The following is a 25,172-nucleotide window of genomic DNA, read 5'->3' on the forward strand; positions in this document are numbered from 1 at the left end:
CATTTTGTTTTTTTTAATCTATTTTTATATATATATATATATATATACGATAATATCAAGGATCATCAAGATCTATATATCTATAGATATATATAAGTATATATATATATATATGTTTATATATATATATGTAACCCTTGTGAATTGGATAACTTGAAAAATAAGCAACTTGCTCAACTTCCATATTAGTGTGTTGCTGCATCTAGGGATAAACAAGGTTCCTATCAAAAATTGGGTTGCCACGTAAAAATACAAAATGACTACATCCATACTGTATATATGTAAACTGATCACCCCAATCATTTGAGGGAACTACTGTATGTGTTCTAATTTTTGTATTGTTTTAAAGTATAGTTTCCTAATTGGGGTGGCGGGCAGCATGGTGGCACAACTGGTAGAGCTGCTGCCTCTCAGCGAGAAGGTTGCCAGTTAAAATCCCTGTCCGTGGGCCTTTCGGGGTGGAGTTTGCATTTTCTCTCCGTGCATGTGTGGCGTTTCTTTGGTTTCCTCCCACAGGCCAAAAACATGCCTGACTGGTGACTCTGAATTGTCCCTAGGTGTGAGTGAGAGAGTGAATTCTTGTTTGTCTCGTTTGTCTCTATGTGTCGCTGTCCAGGGTGCCCCCGCCTCTCGCACAGTGATTGCTGGACATGGGCACCTGTGACCCTCATGACCCATAATGGAAGAAGCGGGTAAAAGATAATGGATGGATGGATGGATTGGGGTGACTTATTCTGTTGGCCACCTCCTGGTTCCACCATTGCACATGGTGGTGGATAAAATTGCTCCCTCCACTCGCCAGAATCTGTCACTCTGACAAGCAAATAAATAAATAACTACCCTTCTTCTTATACACAGTGTAACTCCTATCCACTTGAATGTCTTACACCAGAAACATTAAGATTTACTTGTATTCCCTGTCCCCACCTAGAAGAACTTGAAAATGTAATCTTGAAAACATTCATTATTCAAATCCCTCAGCAACAGGATACATCTGTGTACAGCTTGTTTTCTTGTAAAAAGTCTATTTCAAATAGAAATCTGTGTTGCCATCATTTCCATGTAAAACAGTGAAAAAAAAAAATCTGAACGAACGCTGAGTGCTTAAAGTGAGTTCAGTTCAGATTAGATTAAATAAAACTGCCATTGTGGGAAGACCCAGGACACGCTGGAGAGTCTATATCTCTTGGTTGGTCTGAGAATGCCTTGGAGTCCTCCCAGAAGAGCTGGAAGAGGTGGCTGTGGAAAGAGATGTCTGGACCTCCCTACTCAAGAGGCTGCCCCTGAAACCTGACTTCAGAACAAGCAGAAGTTAATGGATGGATGCATAGGCGTCGCAACCATTATATGTGAAGGGGACATGTCCACCCCACATTAAAAAAAGTTAATTTGGACCCCCCCTCCCCCCACACACACTTTTACTATGAAACATTAGTTCTGTCAGCGCAGTTTCTCTTTCTTCGTGAACAAATTCATTACACTTGATTAATAGGAGAATACTCAAACCACTAAAAATCCACTCCAGGTTTTTCTTGGTTACCTTCAACTCTCTTTCAGTGTGTCTCCTCCTGCCTCGGCAAAGAACTCGCACAGGTGGAGGAAATGGAGACACCTCTGTGCTGATCGCTCACCAGCTTAGCGAGCTTAGTGCAGGCAGTTGTTGACCAGGGGGTTGATCATAAACATATACATGGTTAGGAGGAGAGAAGTGGAGCACTACGTCTGTAGCATCTTAGCTTATAGCAGTAACTGTGACGCTGTAAGATGCTGAAGGTGTAAGAGACGCTGTGTGTTCAGGTGCATTAAAGTTGAAATGTCTTTAAAACCCCACACCTTATTGTCCTCAAGCTTCGTGAGAAACATCATTTAGATGAGTAGTGTTGAACACAAGTAAAAAAGTCTAGTGGTGATGTTTTTTATTTCTCCATAAACACAAATAGTGCCGAACTAAGGCTGTGTATTAAATTGCATTAAAGTTAAAATGTTTTTAAAACCCACAGCTGAATTTACACAAACTTAGTGAGAAGAGAAACATGCTTTAAACGGAATTAAAGTAAGGAAATCTAAATTAAATGTTGCCTTTTTTGTACACTGGTGCGCGTGCACGCACATGCACACACGTGCGTGTACACACACACTGTAGTGTCCACCCCACATTACAGATGCTTCTGATGCCCATGGATAGATGGATGGATGGATGTGCCATTGTGTGACCAAAGCTGCAAGTTTTTTCGTCTCCCCATCATCCACGAATGTTTAAAGAGAAGCATCTTTTTCTTTCAAAATATGCTAAATTAAAAACACACTGAATGAACTCTCAAAAAATTTTAAGAATCTTTGAGCAGAAAATAATATTTCTATCCAGGGTAGAATTAAACACTAAATACATTTAAAAAAAATAAGATTTTTTTTATTTTTTAGAACAAACCTCCATGTATGACTACAGGGAGACAGGAGGAGTAAGTCTGCTTGAAAACAAGACCTCATTTTTGGCTACCAGATCTGAAGGGTCTGGTGGGCTGGAGTGGCCACAAAATAATAATAATAATTTTTTTAAAAGTCCAAAAATCATTTTAGTTGAATTAATTGGGGGCGGGGTTGCTTTTGTAATGAACATATATCTGTCGATATTATTCATAAATTAAATGGATTCTTTCATTTTTCTGGACTGAGTAATATCGTGCCTTGAATAATTAAACGTGACGTGAGACGATAATTTTCTTTGACCCATCAAAATGAATGCGGTCATTTATTAACAGAATCAAAGTTTAACATCAAACATTTACATTAATTTGGCAAATTGATTACAATAACACATAGCTTAATTAATTTGCTTTACAATTAGAAAACCATATTGCCATGGTATCTCTGCAGCTTTTAAACCAACAGACATTTCTGAAAATATCTGGATGATTACTGGCAGATAGAAGAGTTTAAAGATGGGAAATGAGGGAGTTTATCTGGAGAGAAAAGATGTGTGAGGGAAAATGTGTCTGTATAAGAACGGCACTCTCCATCCGAACCCAGCTTTACCTCGGTACGCTTCGGTAGGAAATCGACTCGTTACCTCTCTGAAGATGAATCAGCTGGTACGGAGTTCCATTTAACGCTACCATTTCCAGCATCTCCGTAGGATGGTTGGAAAACGTCCGGAGTAGTGACGGTACTTCGTTCAACACACGTTCACCTCACGGGTGGACTCACATGAGGAGTAAGTCCGAAAGAGGGTCCACTCAGATGTGGAAGATTCCATAATCCCCACGAGACTCTGAACTTTGTTTAGCTTAGTTCCCGTTGTTCTCCAGCATTCTAGCATTCTAGCATTCTGCTTGGAACTAGGAAGTGTTGAACCTTTTAAAGAAGTCACTTCCGGTTCCTCTGAGAACTTCCTGATTGGTCGATAGACCCAACAGGGGTGTGGTCTTAGTGATGTAAGAGGTTATTAAAAGTCAAGGAGAAAGATTAGATTGTTTAAGAACAGACAAAAAGATGTTTTGAAGAAATTAGACTTTTTGGAGTCAGTCTCCTCCTATCTGTCTGAAAAAGTTAAGCATGACATTTCTTTCCAGTAAACATATTTTTGACCGAAACTTGACTTTTGACCGACTTACAACTTGCTCATTTCAGACAGAAAATCAAAATGCATAATTACTCTTGTAACAAACATTAACTTGATTTCTACTTTGAATGAGGATTAAAAATCATTAATACTGTTTCACAGTTGATTTAAAATGAGTAGTTCACTTCAACATTTAAAATGGTTTGAACTAAACACACTTTTGATTATCAAGACATTTGCAAAATAGTAATGATAATAAAAAAGAGAGTGTTCTTTCAATTGATCAGTGCAGGACACACTTAGAAAGTCTCTGGATGAACTTAATTTTGTGTTTCTGGACTCAAATCAATGAAGTAACAGTTCTTGTCCCAGGAAGGCCCTCAGGGCCAGATTTGACCTGAGGCTTAGTTCACTACACTTTTATTTTTATTTATTTATTTTTCAAAAATTGCCATAAAATAAATATTTTGTTGATTTAAGAACTGAAATGTAAAGTTAAAAAAAACCTTAAAGAGTTAAAATATAAAAAAAGTCATTTAGATTTAATATTTTTAATTCAGGTTGAGATAGCTCTAAAGATTGACTAGTATGGAAAAATATTAGAAAATTGCAGATTTTACCAGTTAAATAAGGGGTATGATTTTCCTCTAAGAAACACAAACTGTTAGAAGGTTAACGGTACTTCCAGAGACCATCCACCAACACTGAGCATGTCTCCATTTGAATTCTGCTGTTTCTGTCTGCTTGTTTGTCTGTCTCACCAAGAGCGACAGTGATCAGGGAGTGACAGACAGAGGTTTGTAGTTACCATGGTAACCCCAACAAGCCACTTGCAGTAGCTTTTACATTACTTTGGATCTTGGTTCTCTTTACTCTTCTGCAGTTCATCCAATAAAACATCAGCATTTTGTCCATTTAGATTGTTACAAAGATCAGTGGTGGGCTTTAGAGAAGAAAACTGATGGATGTTTTAGTAGCTGTATTTTAGTTTTCACGCTCTCTTCTTTCATCAAGACTATTTTAACCATAAATCTCTGTGAATTGACCTAAACAGAATGTAAAAATATGAGTAGGTTGTCAATGTAATTAAAACATTAGGTTTATTCAAATTAAGAAGCCTTTAGAAATTATTTTGCTCATTGTCACATAGCAGCTGCTTTTATCCTATTGATGACTGGTTTAAAACAAAACTCTTTAAGGGAAAACACACAACATGTGCAGGAGAACCTCAACTTCATGTGTGAGAGGAAAGAAGGCTTGTTACCCCGGCAACAGTGAAACGTTCTGGGTCTGCAGTCGCTCTTATGAGCGAACAGGGACACCTCGAGTTTTCAGATGAATTGGAAATTTTCAGGGAGTCTGGTCTGCGTGCAGACCAGTGAAGTAGCTAAATGGGTTGGAGGTGAAAGTGCTGAGTCATGACTAAGGTTATTCAAATCTTCACAAACAGAACTCCACCCTTCAACATCTCAATCAAATGTCTGGAGTTTGTCCTACTGACTGAAGCCAAACGAGGAGAAAACAGAACAGAAAGCATATTAGACCACCACCTGCTGTCATATCAGCCATGTCCTGCTTCGACTATATTCTGAGCAGCGCTAATGAAAGATTATTGAGTGTTTCTAAATATTTTCACACATTTCAGGTTTTAACAATAGAGACGAGCTAAATCTAGAGTTCTAATTTTCACTTGTGCGTGGATCCTGGTTTCTCAGACTTAGTCAATGCAGATGTTTTGAAGTCACTGTTCCTATAGAAACACAAGGCTGAAGCAGTCTTTGCTGCTGATGCTCCTTCCACCTGAACTCAACACAGCATTCTTTCTGCTGTCTTGTATTAAACGAAATCAGCTCAGATTGATTAATATCTAAATGTGCCACGGAGTGGGATGGGCTACTCTTCCATTTGTTGATTTCCTCCTCTCTTACCTTTATTTAATACCTTCTCACCAGTCAGTCAGTCAGGTTCGACCCCACCCCCACTTCTTTTTATTCTTCAGTTCTTTGCATCACTCCAGATTTTCCCAACAGTATATAAATATAAGGTTCTGCTGGTTGTGGCAAAGACACCATGAATATGAATTGTATAATCCTGTTGTTTATTTAAACAAGTGAACAACCTCTTAGCCCACGAAAAAGGCTTGAAAATCAACTTTCTTTGCCTTTCACACAGATGATGATGGAATGGAAAAAAGAACCAGAAGATCCACTGAATCCTGAATCCTGGGCTGCCATGCAGAAACTCTCTAACTTAGTAAGTTGCTTTACTCCCTCTGCAAAATGAGCAAATCCATGAGCTTTATATATAATTCATAGCTCATCTATTCAAACTAATGCTTGTGGAAGAGGGGGGTGTTCTCCAACTAATTCGCACCTCAGGTGCCTGCAGGCACCAGGCCAGTACCTGTGGAATAAAGATGGCTGTCTTTATGAAGAATTCTAAATCTTAAATGTAAAAAATAGTTCTAATTGTGTTCAGTAGAAAAAGAACGAATCCGACGTGTTTGGTTGAAATCGAACTGCAGTCATGTTTTTTCAGATTTGAGGTTTTGTGGGAAGGAGGTTACAGCTGACTGACAGCCAGCTTTTTCTGACTGACAAAAGAGAGGAGAGAGATGCCTGTTACCACGGCAGCTGTTGCCACAGTTACTGTGTTCTGCCAGAACAGGAGCTGTGCTGCCCCCTGCTGGCTGTGAAGCATTACTGGCGTGCAGGCTCTGTAAAGGAAACCATCACAAAGGAGGTAGATGATATAAAAACATACTAATTCTGAAAAGGATATGATGTTGTATAAAATGTAAACAAAATGCAATAGATTTTATTTTGCATAATCCTATATTTAATTTACAACTAAATATAGTAAACATATCAAAAGTGTTAACTAAGAAATTACAAAATTATTGTTCTAATTTTTTGGTGTGATTTAGAATTTAGATTGCAGCAACATGTGATGAGAGGTGTAACTATGGTAACCACTGGATGTCAGTGCTGTAGTCTGGCAGACAGGAAGTAATTAAGGTTCTTCTTCTCCAAAATCAAAAATCTTCTTTTCCTTTTTCTTCGTCTTCTTCTCTTCATTCTTCTTCTTCTTTTTTTGAACCGAAATGACTAAAAATTAATCAGTTTTAGAAGTGCATCTATTGATTGCTTCCTATGAGTTTCATTAAAATCCATCATGAGAGATTTTGCAGACAAACAATCACACTTCACATGATAATTCAAAGCACGGGGTAAGATGTTAGATGAGAAAATGTTCAGAAAGGAGTGGATGAGGGGTAACAACCTCATGTCAGAATGTAAAAGAAATAACCAGAAATGCATAGTTCACACAAATGGTCACAGTTAAAAAAAAAAAACTAAACTGTACCGGAATAACTCTTGAACCATAAGTGAAGTGAGAGATTGGTTCTCATTCATAGAAAACTTCACATGAACATTGTGCATTAGGTCAGATATATGCCAAATAAAAATTACTCTTCACCATTCAGTTGGAAAGAAAAAGTTAGACAAAATTTACAGTGGGTAAAATTAGCAGCTCATGTGCTCACACTCATTCTGGGGTCACTTGAGGGTAAACCAGATACTGATCCGTCCACCTGAATCCAGCTTGCTGTCAGATCCGGTGGGCCTCTCAGTCCTCCTGGGCAGCAGGACTGCCCGAATGCCGGGCAGAATTCCTCCCTGGGCGATGGTCACTCCTCCCAGCAGTCTGCCAAACTCCTCACTGCCACAGACAGACAGCTGAAGGTGCCGGGGATGATCCCAGTCCTCCTGTTGTCACGAGCTGTGTTTCCCACCAGCTCCAGGATCTCGGTGGTCAGGCACTCGAGCACCACCGCCAGGTTGATGGGAATTCGTCCATGGCACCTCCACCACCATTTGGGATTCGGGACTGTGGTTGAGGTATTTGAGCTTTGAGATGTTAATCAGCTGCTCCTGGTTGTTAAAAAGCACCTTGTTGCCATGATTATGCATCATAACAAATGCCCAAAAGTAAAAAGGTTTCAATAAAAATCCTTCCAGCTGCACAGCATCCCATACCAGAGGAAATAATCATCTGGAAAAAGTGATTTACATCCAGAAAAAAAGAGGAAAGTTTTCAAAAGCTCAACCAGTTGTGCCACCATGCTGCTCCTGTCCCAACATTCACACAATAAAAGAGTGTGAAACAAGAACAGACACTTGAGGCACTCCACATGTTAGTGGAGTTGGAGAGGAAACACCATCATCATCATCTGTAACAAAATTTTTATGATACAACACTTTGTTTAGAAGTTGACCTGTATCTGCTGATAACTAAGGTCAGATAAAAACAGGGACAGTTCTTTTAAAGTTTAGAATATAATAAATTTATAAACCAGACACCTGAGGTGGCTCAGTTGGTAGAGCTGTTGCCTCTTAGCGAGAAGGTTGCCGGATCGAATCCTGGCCGGAGACCTTTCTGGGTGGATTTTGCATGTTCTCTCCGTGCATGCATGGGTTTTCTCCGGGTACTGCGGTTTCCTCCCACAGTCCAAAAACATGCATGTTAGGCTGATTGGTAACTCTAAATTGTCTCTAGGTGAGAGAGTGAATGGTTGTTTGTCTTATTTGTCTCCATGTGTCCCTGTGATGAACTGGAGACCTGTCCAGGGTGTCCCCCGCCTCTTGCACAGTGACTGCTGGATATGGACACCAGTGAACCCCACAACCCAAAAAGGAAGATGTGGGTAAAGATAATGGATGTATGAATGGATTATAAACACCATCATTGACAACTTTATGCTTTTTTTTCAGGCTGATGACAAGAGCTTTGACTTCAAACCTGGCTTCATGGCCTCCTTTTTGGATTTTCTGAAGACGGGTAAAAAAGAATCCAACCTGGAACAAGGACATGATGGAGGAGAAAAGCACATCCTGGACAGCAGTTCACCTCTAAATGGAGGAATAAGGCCCCTGTCACCACCTCCTCCTTCCTTACCACCATCTCCTCCTCAGCAGCCCCCAAAAAGCTTCAGTGACAAGGGGTGTGATGAAGTGGCCAACCTGGCCCTTAGCAGCTGCCCGAGTCCCTGCAAGCCTCTGGACGAGGAGCTGAAACGGAACCTGGAGACGCTGCCATCTTTCTCGTCTGATGAAGAGGACTCTGTCAGTAAGAACCAGGATCTGCAGAAAAGCATCTCCTCTGCCATTTCTGCTCTTTATGACACCCCACACTCGCTGGCTGCTGTGATGGCCTCCACCATGATCAAGGCCCAGCCCACTTTACCTCCACCTATGCCACAAGAGCCCTCCCTTAGCCCTCCTCTCCCTGCAATTCCTCCTCTCATCCCTACTGTGGAGAACACAAAAGAGGAGGCACTTATTTTCACTCAGCAGCACACAGAGGAGGAGGAGGAGCAAAGTCTAATCTCCCCACAGCCAAACAGAGAAAAACCAGCAGATCAAGGATCAGAGCAAGAAGAAGAGCAGAAAGAGGAGGACAGAGTAGAGGAGAGTGGGAATAAAGAACCACATGATCTGCAGAAAAAAGACACAGAGAGTCAAAAGGAAGAGGAAAGATCACCTGAAATGCAGTTTTTAGAAGTTCCCAAAGCTGAAGGTATTTCATTTGTTTGCCTATCCAATATAGGTAAAAGTACATTTCTGAAAACAAAAGAATTAGAATCAGAACCAGAATGCTTTTATTATTCTTGCTCAGTGAAGTACAACACAATTATTTTCTGTACAGCCGTCCTAAAGATGGACAGAAGTGTACAGGGGCCTGTAGCTTCTAAGATGTGCTGCCCCTGTTGCTTAGATAAGAAAAAGGGAAGGAAACATAAGGAGAGAGGTATTAAAAAAAGATCTCTCACACCGTGTCCTTGACAGGGCACAGTTTGAGGCATCAAAAAAAGTATACCACAGCAAAGCAACATAAAAAGACATACAGTAATACATGTGTGTGTGAGTGGGTAGGGGGTGCGGGTCCCAGCATGGCCGCCAGGTGAGCGACGCAGCCCTTTGGTGTCTTTGCATCTCCTAGGTTGCTGCGCTAGGGGAGGCAAGAGGCCAGTGGAGGCATTGAGTTTGGGGAAGGTCATAAGCACAGCACAGTCCAGATCGTTCCCCCCCCCAGCCATAGTCCTGATAAAAGGTGTTTGTTTATCATCCAACTCGGTTGAGCTCTGTCACAGGTCCACGACCTTGGGGAAGGGAGGGGGTGGGGAGGGTGACAGAGCGTCTTTCTTTCCATAATGTCCAAGGAGAAATTGAGATAGTCTGCCTTCCAAGGCCAGGTCCAGATTCAGATATCAACATTGTTTTGGGTCAGGTTGAACTCATAGAGTTCCGTGTCTGCCATAACAGTCTTGCTAGTACATTCTCTCATGGCAACTACAAACAGCAGGATTTGATTGCATATTCCAAGTAGTATGGAACACCAAAATGCTCAAAATTAAATAAACAAATAAAACATTATGAAATAAGAAAAAAAATAATTTTTATTATTTTATTTCATAATTGTGTTTTTCATGATAGCTTATTTATTTCATAATGGTGTTTTCCATAATGGCTTATTTCATAATGCCACTTTTCAGCATAATGATTTCAGCTGGCAATCAACGTCAGTGGGTTGGACCTTCACGCCCACTGGCTGAGCTTTCACATCCATTAGTTTTCCTGAATACCTGCCTACTGGTACAGCTAATGTTAATCTTGTTAAATTCAAAGAACTAAAACAGCGAGTCCTCCCACTGCGCCGATCGATTTTGATTTTTGGCAATCCATCACTTTTTGTGTATCTTCTGAGAATGTAGTCCTATCAATTTGATATGATAAAGTTACCTGAGCTGAATGAAGTTCATGCAACTCTGCCATCCTTCATGACTGTTGACCTAGCAAGTCACTGCTAGCTGCTATGCTAGCTGTACCAGTGAGCAGGAAAACGTTGGTTACGTATTGTAACCCCAGATTCTATGAATATAGGCGTAGCCCTTTAAGGCTGTCGCTTAGTGGGTTTTATCCTGTTATGCGAAGCATCACACTGAAAAGTTTAGTTCACGCCCACCTGCTGTGTGGGCCCCACCTGGTCCGTATAAGTTACGTTAAGAACAGGTAATCGGCTCCCAAATAGCTTTTTCCTTCAGCCATTTAGGAGCCATTGAGGCCCGACGCTTAAAGGGCTACGCCTATATTCATAGAATCTGGGGTTACAGTACGTAACCAACGTTCTATTTCATATAGGCTTCGCCCTTTAAGGCTGTCGCTTAGTGGGTTACGGGCGAAGCGGATGTTGTCCTCGCCTCACTGGGTCCATTCGTATGAAGCAGAAGCTTGCCCAAAAAACCTCTTGTCACTCAGCTCTCCATGTACGTAATTACGCATTGCGTAATTATGTATATCATGCACAAACGCATGCTGTGTAACTATGCGTTCTGAAAGGCATGAACGCCCCGGAAAACTTTCAACGGGGAGGGAAGATGTTGAAAAAGGGGGCCATGAACCAACTGATTCACAGCTGAACAGTATGAACAGATTAATAATAACAAGTGAACTGATTATAATCAAATGAACTGATTGGTAACAATAGTCATGAACTGATTAGTGACAATAGAACCAAATAACAGTCATAACTTGTGACTGATAACTTCTCACACTGTAAAGCATGCAGTCAGATGTGAGTTTAAACGGGGTTCCATGAAAACAATAATATTCATTCTGTTAGAGCATTAAGGACAGAATGTGTCATGGAACAAACTGTCACATCACGTAAATAGAAACGAATAAATGAGCAGGGTGTTGACACTGCAGCTGTGCGTGCTATGTAACACATCAACGCCCGCACCGGACAGATAAGATGGAAAGATGCTTCTTCTTATGATTTGTGGGGGGAGGGAAAAACCCCAATGATATTGTTCTTGATTTAAAAGAGCTTGTGATGTTTTTAGGCATAAAAGCTGGATTTGGTCTTAGATCAGCTGAGCTGATATCAGCCTGAATTCTGAGACATGATGGAGTGACAGAGAGGGCAGATAAATCACTCACTCTCTTAGCGGATGTCAAAGCCAGCAGCAGGGCTGTTTTAAGAGACACGAATTTAATCGGAACCTGATTCAGTGGCTCAAATGGAGCTTTGATCAGGGCTCGCAGGACCAGCGTTAAATCCCACTGTGGAACAAGTGGGCGTGGAACAGGCCTGTGTCTTTGTACACCTTTTAAAAAACGCTTCATCAGCGGATGATTAAAAACTGTTCTGTCTCCGAACCCTTCGTGATAGGAAGAGATGGCTGCAGCGTACGTTTTAATCGTGCTGAACACCAGATTTCTGTCCATCAGCTGCTGCAGAAAGGACAGCATGCCGCCTAGTGGACATGAAGTGGCCTCTACACCTTTCTATGTACACCAGCGCTGAAAAGCTGTCCACTTTGATGTGTACAGCGCTGTGGTAGATGCAGCACGTCTGGAGGAGAGCATCCTCCCTCCACGGCAGTTTCCACGGGCGCCCCAATAGCAGGCGGTGCAGGACTGGGAACCATGGTGCGTTAACGCGCTCGGGGGCCACCAGGAGAGCTGTCAATCCCTCCTCCTGAACTCAGTTCAAGAACCGTAAAATCAGAGGAGGTGGAGGAAACACGTAAAGAAGCGTTTTGGGCCATGGGCTGTGAGCAAACGCGTCCACCCCCAGCGGTGGTTCGTCTCACGGGCTCAGAGAAAACCATAGTTGACACTGAGCGTTTTCTCGTGTTGCAAACAGGTCCATGGCTGCTTTGCCAAATTTCTGCCACGTCTGGGCCATCAGGTCTGGATGGAGAGTCCGGTCCCCGTGACCTGGACATCACATCTACCCCTTTGTTCAGAACACTGGGTGTGTACACTGCTCTGATGGAGAGCAGATTTTGGTGTGCCCAACACAATAGTTTTCGTGAAATGTGTAACATCTGGGCTGAGCGCACACCTCCCTGCCGGTTTATGTACGCAGCAGTCACCTTGTTGTCTGTGTGAATCAAAACGTGTTGATTCTGCAGCACAGGAGCAAAGTGTTGAATCGTTCAAAACCGTGCGACACTCCAAAACATTTATGTGGGCTGATGTGTAATGGGGCCACAGCGCTCCTACAGCTTGAGATAGGCATGTCCCCCCCCAACCTGACAGTGACGCGTCTGTGAAGACTGACACGTGTGACGTGGGTCTGCTGACAGGGACTCCCTCCAACAGAACCAGGGTGTTTTCCCAGTGTCGGAGGTCTGCTCTCATGGAGGGAGGAACAGTGATCATCCATCTCTTTTGTTTTACTGGATCCACACGCAGACGCGCAAACCACCTCTGGAGGCATCTCATATGTAACAAACCCAGCGGAACCACTGTGTGAGCTGATGACATCGTTCCTAACAGTTTCATGACGGAAACAGCTGTTACCACTCTGTCAGGTCTTACGTGGCGGAGCTGGTCTTTTAGAGTGTCGATTCTCGTTTGTGATAAACGAGCCGGCATGGTGGTTGAGTTTAGCTCCACTCCCAGATAAACAATCATCTGGGCTGGAAGAATCGAGCTTTTCTTCCAATTTATGGTGAAGCCCAGATTTAACAGGTGTGATGTCAACACCTGAGCCTACATCGCTGCTTCCTGTCTGGAGCGTGACAGCAGCAGCAGGTCGTCCAGGTAAAACAAAACTCTCATCCCTGCTCTGTGTAACGGTTGCAGGGCCGTCTCCACACACTTTGAGAACGTACGAGGCGTGAGGAAATACCCGAACGGCAGCCTGTTGTACTGATATTTCATCCCTTGAAAGGAGAAACGCAGGAATTTTCTGTGTTTTGGGATGATCGGCATGTGAATCTAGGCGTCTTTCAGGTCGATGGAAACAAACTAGTCGTTTCTCTGGATGTTGTCCAACAGCTGTCTGGTTGTCAACATGTAAAATGGTCTGTCCAAGATCGCCTCATTGAAAACTGACAGATCCAAAATGGGTCTCGTTCCTCCGGTCCGTTTGGGAACCAGGAAGTAACGTGAGTAAAACCCTGTGTTTTCCTCTCTCTTGGGAACTCTAGAGATTACCTCTTTTACCAGAAGTTCTTGGACTTCTGCATTTAGGAATGAGATTTGGTCTGGTGATGACAGGACCGTCTCTAAAATTCCTCCGAACGGAGGGGGTTGGGTTGCAAATTGCAGAGTGTAACCCCTGCTTAACAACCTGGCCATCCATCTGTCTGGTGAGCACGATTTTAGCCACTCCGCATAACGTTCGTGGAGTGGACGCATGTTTAAGAGATGTGTCATGTTTTGTACAGATGTCATCCAGTCCACCGCCTCGACCGCCTTCATGTGTCGCGGGAATGTGTTCCGCGTGACCCAAGGCGAGGCTTCCTCAAAAGGGCTCTGAACGCACCTGTGTGCTGCATTCGGACCGCGGGTCCACCTTCATGTCTATGTGGACCGGTGTGTGTTGAGGAGAAGTGTGTGACAACTGATGATGCCGCGGGGCCGCGCGTTTGACGCCACTGCGGTGAAGCGCGTGTCGCTCCTGCCACGAGCGGGGTCCTGTGCTGGACTCGCTTTGAGATCTTGCATCTATGCTGACATGAGCGGGCAATCGCTGAGAAGCGGTGCGTGCGACTTCATCCACGCCATGCCGTTTGAGTGAAGGCTGCGAGCCCCGCGGGAGCACGTGTTTTCTTTGGTGGGACGCGTCGCTCTCGCTGGGGGCGAGATTCGTCACTGGGTTCGCTCAGCTGTCTCACGCTTATGCTGATGTGAGCGGCCAAGCGCTGAGGAGTGGTGAGTGAAGGCTGCCCGCGCCGCGGCGGCACGTGTTTGCTTCGGTGCGGCGCATGTTGCTCTCGCTGAGAGCGAGGTCCTTCACCGGACCCAACCTGTGGTCCCACATTTATGATGATGTGAGTCGGTGAACGCCGGGGAGCTGTGTGTGCACCATCATCAACGCAACGCTGTTTGGGTGAAGGCTGTTTGCGTCGCGTGAGTGCGTGTTTGACACCGCTTGGGTGAGGATCGTTCAGCTCGGGTTGACAACGAGTTATTTCGCTTACCACTGATGTGTCATGTGAGCGTGTCGTCTCGTTTTGGAGCAACGGTGATTTAAAAAAAACTTTATTTAAGGACACCGGCTCGTTTTGTGTAGAGGATGTGTGCGCAACCGCTGTGATCTCATCCGAACTTACAAACTGGCTAAAAACAGACACTTTAATCATTGAATGATGTTTTATTTCAACACTTGTCACTTTTACACACACCCTCCACAGACCGTCATTTTTTGAAACTTTTCCCCCGTGAGTTCTGCGATTTGTTGGCCCAGGGCGCCGTTTGCAGGCGATCTCTGGGGAAATGCTGAACTGCTGGTTGCCGGGATGACGAGGGCTGGTCTCTGGTGGGTGGGGCTGGTGGTGGAACTGAGCGAGACGATGCCGTGGCGGCCGTGGAACGTCGTTGCTTCTGCCTCTTTTCACGACTATCTCTCCAGCGGGCCGGGGGGCAGGATGAGCCGGTGGCGCACGGTCTCCGACACCTCCTCCGACTGTTTGGAGTTCTCCAACATGGCCTTGAAACTGCTCCCGAACAGCACGTCCGCCATGATGGGGCCCTCCATCAGGTCTCTGTGCAGCTTCTCCGGCGGCGAGGGGGAATGACGAAGCCAGGTGGATCGCTGAATCATCGTCATCCACGCTGCAATTCTGGATAGGCAGACCGCGGAGGAGGCGCACATGTTGAGGATGGCGTCAGCTGCCTTGCAGAGGGAGCTCTTAGACTCCTCAGGCAGATCTGTGGCCTCCAGCCTCTTGGACATGCTGTATGCTAACAGCGCCACGTTGTTGTTAGCTGCGGCTGCCTGAAATGCACATTGATGAGCTCGATTGGAGAGCGTGGTCACCGTCTGGTCGTGTTTCCCTGGAGGGACGGGACGCTGCTCCAACCTGGACAGCTTCGCTCCGAAAGCTTCCGCAAGGCTTGTCTCAGGTGGGTGGGTGGGGGGGGGGGGTACCGAGGGAAAGTTCCGCTCGGTGAACCCCTCCACTCTGGTGATGGGAGCGAAGGTGGAGGCGCTCTCAGTTTACCAGGACCGGCCGCAGCCTCGTTCCAATACGACGTCACCGCTGAAAACCGAGGCCAGATGGGGTCAGGACAGCGAGCCGGAGTGGAGCCAAACCTTCCCGCGTGATCATCCGATCTGGGAGGGGGAGGGAACGGAAAGTCCCTTCATGTCAGCAGCTTCCCGGATAATGTTGGGCAACTCGGATAGGAGTGCGCCGATGGCAGGGAGCGATGTGGCCATTGAGGCGGGAAAGCCCGGAGGGGTCGAACATCTGCTCTGCCCCCCTCGTTCCAACACTGCGCTCTCTGGGAGGGAGCGAGCATCGGGGCTGCTGCTGATGTCGCCAGTCCCAGAGGAACCATCCGATTCGCTCCGAGAGCCGGCGTCGAAGAAGTTGATGGCATCGTCCAGCGAACAGTCTCCCGCCATGGACAGGCAGTCCTCGACGTTAGCCTTAAACAAGGCTGCTCTCCTCTGCCTTTCCTCCGGTGGAAGATCGTCACAGAGGCGGCAGGAGGAAGCGCGGGCGACGTGGTGGGGACCCAGGCATCCCTCGCAGGTGTCGTGGCGGTCAAAGCTGAGCAAGTAACCGATCTTGCAAGATGGACACAAGCGGATGGTGTTGGAGCTGGACATCTTGTAGAAGGTCAGTGTTATTAGCTTGCTGAAGAAAATTGGGAGCCGATTACCCGCTCTTAACGTAACTTATACGGACCGGGTGGGGCCCACACAGCAGGTGGGCGTGGACTAAACTTTTCAGTGTGATGCTTCGCATAACGGGATAAAACCCACTAAGCGACAGCCTTAAAGGGCAAAGTCTATATGAAATAGAATCAGCCAGTGGGCATGAAGGTCCAACCCAGTGACGTTGATTGACAGCTGAAGTTATTCTGCTGAAAAGTGGTATTATGAAATAAATAAGCAGTTATGAAAAACACCATTTTGAAATAAATAAGCTATTATGAAAAACACAATTATGAAATAAAAGAATAAAAATGAAAATTTTCATAATAACGAACTTAGATACTTACTGTATTTCATAATGCTTTATTTAGTTATTTATTTAATTTTAAGCATTTTGGTGTTCCCTAAAGTCGAGCTTACAACTTCCCCAAGATTTATTCCTTCCAACCATTCGTGGACACTGCCAGAAAGTTCCACAGTCCTGATAGGGATCAGCCTGCTCAGCTTGATACAGCACCACATATAGTGGTGGCCGAGATGGGGTAGAGGCAGGGCAGCTGACTCGGGACCCGAAAGTCCCAGGCTCGATCTCCGGTCATTGCACATTTCGTGGTGTCTCTGAGCAGGACAAACCATCCCCAATCACCCCACAGGCACCCCCAATAGCCACCCACCACCCCACCTGGTGGCAGATGGGTCAAATGCAGAGAGTCAATTTCACCATTGTATGGGAACATACAATGATGACAATACACAACACATTATTATTATTATTATTATTATTATTATTATTATTATTATTATATAGTTTACGCATAGTCTAAGTGCTGCCAAGCTTGGCACATTATCCACATTCCAGGCAGCTTTAACAGTTGCTGATGTTTCTGAATTTGTTTACAATCCAGATTTTCACCAACTCCAAACAGTAGAATCCAGTTATCATAGATCCAATTATGTTTCCGTCAAGGTATGAGGGTTCTTCTTCACCCTGACTACCTGCTGAGAAAAACTGATCAATTTTGTTGAGAGACCAGCTGATCAAATTCATCGTTAAATTTGGACGGTATGCAAAAAAAGGGGCTCTGAAAAAGGTTCACAGGACAAAAGAGTAAAGCAGGGATGGGTGAGGGACGGTGCAGAGGAAGATGCGTCTGCCTTCTACTGAGAGCAAGCAAGAAAAAAAACAATAGGAATTACTGTTGTTTAGTTGTTGTTTTTTTTGTAGATTTTTAATGTGCTTCATTAATTGTGTCAGCTGATAAAGTGTATTAACCACTCATTATCATTTCAAACTGCAATTAATTAATATTACCCTTTGCCTTTGATGCCCAGAGTTTTAAATTATTATCTTATGATGGGAAGAGATGCTGTTGTAGCCATTTTGGTCAAAATTTCAAAAAACATGCACACGCAATCGTATGTGATATGTGCTTCGAGTTATGAATTTCTTATATACAACCACATCAAATTTTAGCTCACCATAAAATTTGACCATTTTTGCAGTGGCACATTGTGCCTTTAAGAGCTACACCTTCATGTAGGATGGTATATTGTAATATCCCATTCCAAACTGATGTTTAACACCACTACAAAGTTGACATCCAAGTACATCATGATATCGGCTTCTCCTGTTTTTATTCAAGTACGATGTTTGACTTATGCTGTCACTTTTAAACAGTCACTGTGGGCGGCTGTGGCTGAGTGGTTAGAGCAGTCATCCTCCAATGCAAGAGTTGGAGGTTCGAATCCACCAGCAGTCACATGCCAAAGTGTCCCTGGGCAAGACACTGAACCCCTCATTGCCTCCGATGTGTGTCCCATCGGTGTATGAATGTGATTAGTCTCTGATTAGTCTCTTTAGAATGATTTGTTCAATTAGCTTTGTAGAGATCTAGTAGAGTGCTGTATGAATGGGTAAATGAGGACACAGATTGTGTTGTAAAGTGCTTTGAGTATCTTGATCAGATAGAAAGGTGCTATATAAGTACAGTCCATTTACAAACAACAGCCTGAATATAAATACCAACTGACGACTAAACAGAGAAACTAACAGGGACAAGCCATCTGAACACAACTATGATTACCCAGAAGGACATGCGGCTCACACAGCGTTTTACGTTCAAATACAACATGTAATTTCAATACTTCAAACTGAAATATGGCAATAACCCACAGAGCTTATGGTTTCTGTAAAATTGCATTATGTAATTAAACCAAAACACAACTTTATTATACAAACCAGATTCCAAAGAAGTTGGGAACCTAAACAAATTGTGAATAAAAACCAAATGCAATGATGTGGAGATGGCAAATGTCAATATTTTATTCATAATATAACATAGATGACAGATCAAAAGTTTAATCTGAGTAAATGTAACATTTTAAAGGAAAAATATGTTGATTCAAAATTTCACAGTGTCAACAAATCCCCAAAAAGTTGGGACAAGTAGCAATAAGTGGCTGGAAAAAGGAAGTTGAGCATATAACGAACAGCTGGAATGCCAATTAACACTAATTAGGTCAATTGACAACATGATTGGGTATAAAAAGAGCTTCTCAGAGTGTCAGTGTCTCTCAGAAGCCAAGATGGTAAGAGGATCACCAATTCCACCATTGTTGCGCAGAAAGATAGTGCAGCAATACCAGAATGGTGTTACCCAGCGTAAAATAAAGATTTTTAAGTGATCATCATCAACCGTGCATAACATCATCAAAAGATTCAGAGAATCTGGAACATTCGCTGTGCATAAGGGTCAAGGCCGTAAAACTCTACTGGATGCTCGTGATCTCCGGGCCCTTAAACGTCACTGCACCTCAAACAGGAATGCCACTGTCAAGGAAATAGCAGAATGGGCTCAGGAATACTTCCAGAAAGCATTGTCAGTGAACACAATCCACTGTGCCATCCGTCGTTGCCAGCTGAAACTCTACAGTGCAAAGAGGAAGCCATTTCTAAACAAACTCCACAAGCTCAGACATTTGCACTGGGCCAGGGGTCATTTAAAATGGAGTGTGGCAAAATGCAAGACTGTTCTGTGGTCAGATGATTCACGATTTGAAGTTCTTTATGGAACACTGGGACGCCATGTCATCCGGACCAGAGAGGACAAGGATAGCCCAAGTTGTTATCAACGCTCCGTTCAGAAGCCTGCATCACTGATGGCGTGGGGTTGCATGAGCGCTTGTGGCATGGGCAGCTTGCATGTCTGGAAAGACACCATTAATGCAGAGAACTATGTTTAATAATAATAATAATAATAATGCATTTTATTTGTCAGCGCCTTTCAAAACACCCAAGGACACTTCACAGCACTAAAAACACAGTACTAAACAATATAAAATAACTATTAAAAAACACTAAACCAAAAAGAAAATAACATTTAAAAATAACAGTTAAAGTGAAAAGGCTAGCTTGAACAGATGAGTTTTGAGTTTTGATTTGAAGGTCAGAAGGCAGTCAATGTTACGGATGTCCGGGGGAAGAGCATTCCAGAGCTGGGGAGCAGATTGAGAAAAGGCTCTGTGTCCCATGGTGCTGAGGCGGACAAGAGGCACGTTAAGGTGGATGGAAGTGGAAGAACGAAGGGAGCGTGAATGGGTGGTAATGTGCAGGAGATCTAACAGGTAAGGAGGGGCGAGGTTGTGGATAGCTTTGAAAGTGAACAACAAAATTTTAAATTGAATTCTGAATGTGACTGGAAGCCAGTGAAGTTGCTGTAAAACTGGGGTGATGTGGTTTAGGTTCTAGAACAACATATGCTCCCATCTAGACGTCATCTCTTTCAGGGAAGACCCTGCATTTTTCAACACGATAATGCCAGACCACATTCTGCAGCAATCACAACATCATGGCTATGTAGGAGAAGGATCCGGGTACTGAAATGGCCAGCCTGCAGTCCAGATCTTTCACCTATAGAGAACATTTGGCTCATCATAAAGAGGAAGGTGCGACAAAGAAGGCCCAAGACGATTGAACAGTTAGAGGCCTGTATTAGACATGAATGGGAGAGCATTCCTATTTCTAAACTTGAGAAACTGGTCTCCTCTGTCCCCAGATGTCTGTTGAGTGTTGTAAGAAGAAGGGGGGATGCCACACAGTGGTAAAAATGGACTTGTCCCAACTTTTTGGGGATTTGTTGATGCCATGAAATTTGGAAACCACAGATTTTTCCCTTAAAATGATACATTCTCTCAGTTTAAACTTTTGATCTGTGATTTGTGTTCTATTCTGAATAAAATATTAGATGTTGGCACCTCCACATCATTGCATTCAGTTTTTATTCACAATTTGTTTAGTGTCCCAACTTTTTTGGAATTTGGTTTGTAGAAAATTATGTATGTAAACCTAAATGGGATATTTTCCATCATTTTTTAGAGCAACTACAATTCCTGTGTGTGAGTTGCAATTGGATGTATTAGAACACTTTACATGGTCCAAAACATAAATCAATAATAATTCATGAACAAAATAATGCTGTGCTGGACCTTCTCGGAGGCTCAGAGCCCAGTGTTTTGGTGTCACCCACTCTATATCAGCATTATTACTGGTACATTTTACTGTCAGTCATTGAACAAAGTCAACCTGGAAACACTTTGTTTCTTTCTCTAACCACCCACAGTGAAGTCTTAACCAATGAGAACTCCTTCTGTTTCAGCCTGGAGACAAACATTTAAAATATTCTAACTGGATAACTATTTTCATGAAATAATAATAAGAAAACCTCTTGCCCAACTGCAAGGTAGTTTACTGAAAATAATAAAGCAACAAAATAAGAAAAAAATATATAATATAAAATTAAAAGTGAAAATGACATTTCTATGTAACTTTTTGTATTTGCTGAATACTTAGGACTTTTCTGAGGGTGCTGAAGGCCCTGAGGGTTTCCCACTGCATTTTTGTGTAGGCTGTGTTCAGTCAGTTGTGTCTATAATCTTGAATGGACATTTCAAAACCTCAGTTGTAGATGTCAACTAAATAGTTACTTTCTGAAAGTTTCATTAAAATCTAATGACCGATTCATGAGATATTTTGCTAACAATATAGACAAAAGCACACACCCACAGGCATGGGCAATGACATAATGACCCCTTTGCCTAAGGTGAAACGATGGAGTTGCACAATCAGTCTTAAAGATAAACCTCAGTAACAATTACAATGTAGGACATTAGGCCAGTATCTAGCTTGGCTTTGACTGTTGGTAACTAGTTAGAGACACAGACTCATGAGAAAATACACAAATGTCAATTTAAAATCGCTCTGAGCACAATTTCATGGTAATAATTTGGCCAAGATTAGCCAACAGTTTGCATACATGTCCACAAAAAACAGTGTGAGCACTCTAGAATAATGAAGACTAATTTGAGACGGTTTTTAGATTACCAAAATGATTCTGTAAATATTATGAGAAGAAGAATGATTGCACAAATTTTTCCAAACATGCTCAAAATTCCTGCAACACAAGAGGCCCTACATTGCCCGCAAGGAATTTAAGAATCCTGAGACATTTTTCGAGACATTTGTAGACCCCCTCACAAAAGTCACTCACAGATAGTCACCAGGAGCTGCAGCCCAGAGAAATACTCATACTTAGGGATAGTCTGGTAACTTTTGAAGTTATGTTCTGTCAGATGATTATCAGTAGTTATTACCTTGTTAGCCATGACATCAATCATGGAGCACGAGGTACAGAAAGATAAGTCTTCAGTCAGGCTATGCTAATGGCTAGCCAAACAAGGGCATGTTTTCAAGGCTACATTACTACAAAATACATTATAACTACATTACTATGTTATTTATGTTGCTACACATCTGTACAGTGTGTATGCTAATTGCAGCTCTTTCTATGCCATTGGTCCTGAGGCTGCTGAATGTACCATAGGTATACAAAAGTTTGTGCTAAGCACACATCAGCATTTCCTTTACCATTATACAAGGACGCCCTGTCTGGTCAACAGAACCAAGCGCCCTGCCTACCAATCTAAACTGCCCCCCCCCCCCCCCCCCCCCCCCCCCCACCACCCCCGACAACTGCTGGCAATAACATAGCATACATCTTGTTATACTTTTGATTTGAAACAGCACCACACCTTAACAAGAAAAGAGCTGTCAAAGCAGCATAAAGGACAAACTTCTATGGGAACCATGATATCCAAGCAGGGTACTGTACTTGTAAAAATGCTGTTTCATGAACAGAGATGTTTATAAATGGAACATTATTGTGAAATATAATGAGATGCTGCTGCATAGACCATGAGTACGATTGAAAATATGCTAGGTGCAATTTTCCGCTGCTGTGTGTTTTGGTTTTAACCAATGCCAGTGTGTGTGGGCTTACATCGTGGATAAGCTGCCACCAGTTCTAACCAGGATTTTGATACACTGCCACCTTGATAATATACCACCACCACTTCGCTATGTATGGTTGAGCAAGTTTAGAACCAGTCATCTAATTATGCTCTTTCACATGTAATGAAAAGTCCATTGTATTCCTAGTACACATCTAAAGGCCCTGCCAAGGCCACCCATATTCTAGTTGATTGTGCATCATAAATGGTTGTCATTCAGCTCAAAGAGGACTGAAGATCTCACAGTTTTAAATGTGACTTGATACTCAGATTTCCAAAAACACATTAAAAAGAATACAATCTAAACCTGAACGTTTGTTTTAAAGAACTTCCAATAACTTGTTAAATCTCATCCTCCATCCTTGTTTTTCAAATTCTCTGAAACAGTGCTTGCCCCTGCATATTCATACCTCTCACCCTCAGTGTCCCCCTCACCACCAATCTACTCCTCACCCTCACCCCTTCCCCCTCAGAGTTTCTCTGTACCCTCCCCTCCTCTGATCCAGCGGGGTGAGGAGGAGATGACTCCAGCATACCAGCCCTCGGAGCCTCAGCCACAGCAGTCCTCATACCAACACACTCCAACTGCAGGCACCTCCCCACCTCCATCCACCTCCCCGCCAGCCACCCTGTCTTCACCTCTCTCCAACCTTCCCCTGAGCCACTCTATCCCACCTCCATCTGCCACACCTCCCCCATCCTCCTCTGATCAGGACCAGGAACCTGACATTGGGCATCCATCCCCTTCTTCATCAGCTACTTTGTCACCCTCCTCATCGTCCACTCAGCCACCATCCCCACCAACTCCAGAGGAGGCTCCAGCTTCCCAGCGCCTCACTTCCCTTCATCTGGCAAAGAAGCAGGCAGATGCTGCCATCGCTGGGCAGAGTGAAGAGGAGCACAGTGAAAGTGGAGGCGAAGGAATCTTTCGTGAACGGGATGAATTTGTGGTCCGAACAGAGGACATTGGGACTCTTAAGGTAAATCCCCTACATCTTCTGTGAGGTTTGTGTTCTGAATAAAGAATGTATTTTTGAATGACACTATTTTTGTGAGACTAGATGGCTTTGCAGACTGGCCGGGAACCTCCTCCAATCTGGAGAGTTCAGAAAGCCCTGCTGCAGAAATTCAGCCCAGAGATCAAAGATGGTCAGAGGCAGTTCTGCGCAACCAGTAATGTGAGTTATTTTTACAAAAACACAAGTTTATGGATAAAATCCCAAAAGTCCACTCAGTCCAAACTTACAGTACAGTTTGATATCTATGTATGACTAAACTGATATAATCAAGGCTTTCAGTGCATAGGCATTGAAGGGCTATTCGATTAAAATTCATTGTCCGGTATGTTGTTGTGCAGGTTTGAAATAAAACATGAAGCTATGTAACAAACCATGCAGCTCAAGTGGGGAAAAATGTGCTTGATGTGATTCCTGATAACACTCTCCATCCCAATTTTTATGTTGCTGATGTCCTTTAGCAGCTCCACAGCTGCTATTGTTTCACAATTGCAGCTATTTATGGACATGGGTGATTGTGTACACCTGGTCAATCCTAGGAATCAAAACAAGAGTTGTTCTGAATAAATATCCTGATCCAACATCTTTTCTTTCTTAGTGAGAACAGAGGTGCCACTTACACAATTAACACACATTTTATGCATCTCAACCAGAGCTTAATTTGAGCCGGATCCTGTTGGAACAAGATCTGGGAACTCTCTCATTCTGACCAGCTGCATTCCGGCAACTGTTTCCTTGGATCTGGCAAGTCAAAACTCCACCCCTAAAAGTCCAAAGTCATTGCACATATTTATGTTGATTATTTATTAAAAGTACAACAAGAGGAGACATTGCCCAATCTGTGGAGTGGATGTTCCGGCCACACTACGCAAACCAGCTCGTGCACACGTTCCTGCCCAGCAGAGAGTCGTGGACAGCATGTCCCGCGGGGAGCATATTCATCCACCTTCAGCTGTGCGCCCTGCAAACAGAGCACGTTTTACACACAGGGGTGTCTCGAGACAGTTCTGCAGAGTGCGCAAGCTGGATGAAGCTGACACCCCCCACTCATTGTATTTGCTGGAATTTTTGACGTGGGTGGGCTGTCAGCTTCACCTAGCTGAGTGCGCACAACTGCTGATGTGTCAGAACTCCTGTACATAGACATATAAACACAGCTGAAGGTGGATGAAGATGCTCCCCGTGGGACACACGGTCTGCATCTCTGCTGGGCAGGAGCGTGTGCGCGAGCTGGGGTGCGTAGTGCGGCCGGAAAATCCACTCCACAGATTGGGCAATGTCTCATCTCGTACTTTTAATAAATAATCAAAAGAAAATGTGCAATGACTTTGGACTTTTAGGGGCAGAAATTTAGGAAAAAAAATAAATTTTATATATATATATATATATGTATATATGTATATATATATATATATATATATATATGTATGTATATGTATATATGTATATATGTATATGTATATATATATATGTATGTATATGTATATATATATATATATGTATATGTATATATATATATGTATATATGTATGTATATGTATATATATATATGTATATATGTATGT

General features: G+C 43.3%; 1 protein-coding gene across 1 annotated transcript in view; it reads left to right on the plus strand.

The window, feature by feature from the left end:
- Window positions 1–8,252: 8,252 nt before the first annotated feature.
- The window catches only part of LOC119421449 (proline-rich protein 12), an 80,903-nt gene continuing 63,983 nt past the window's right edge, over window positions 8,253–25,172 (plus strand). The window contains exons 1-4 of the mRNA XM_037688802.1: window positions 8,253–8,263; window positions 8,335–9,139; window positions 22,979–23,571; window positions 23,653–23,769. Of these exons, the coding sequence (XP_037544730.1) occupies window positions 8,371–9,139; window positions 22,979–23,571; window positions 23,653–23,769 (1,479 nt within the window). The 5' untranslated portion in view covers window positions 8,253–8,263; window positions 8,335–8,370. The remainder of the gene's footprint in view (window positions 8,264–8,334; window positions 9,140–22,978; window positions 23,572–23,652; window positions 23,770–25,172) is intronic.

The sequence above is a fragment of the Nematolebias whitei genome, chromosome 15 (assembly GCF_014905685.2).
Source record: "Nematolebias whitei isolate Nwh7 chromosome 15, NemWhi1, whole genome shotgun sequence".
Taxonomy (NCBI): Eukaryota; Metazoa; Chordata; class Actinopteri; order Cyprinodontiformes; family Rivulidae; genus Nematolebias; species Nematolebias whitei.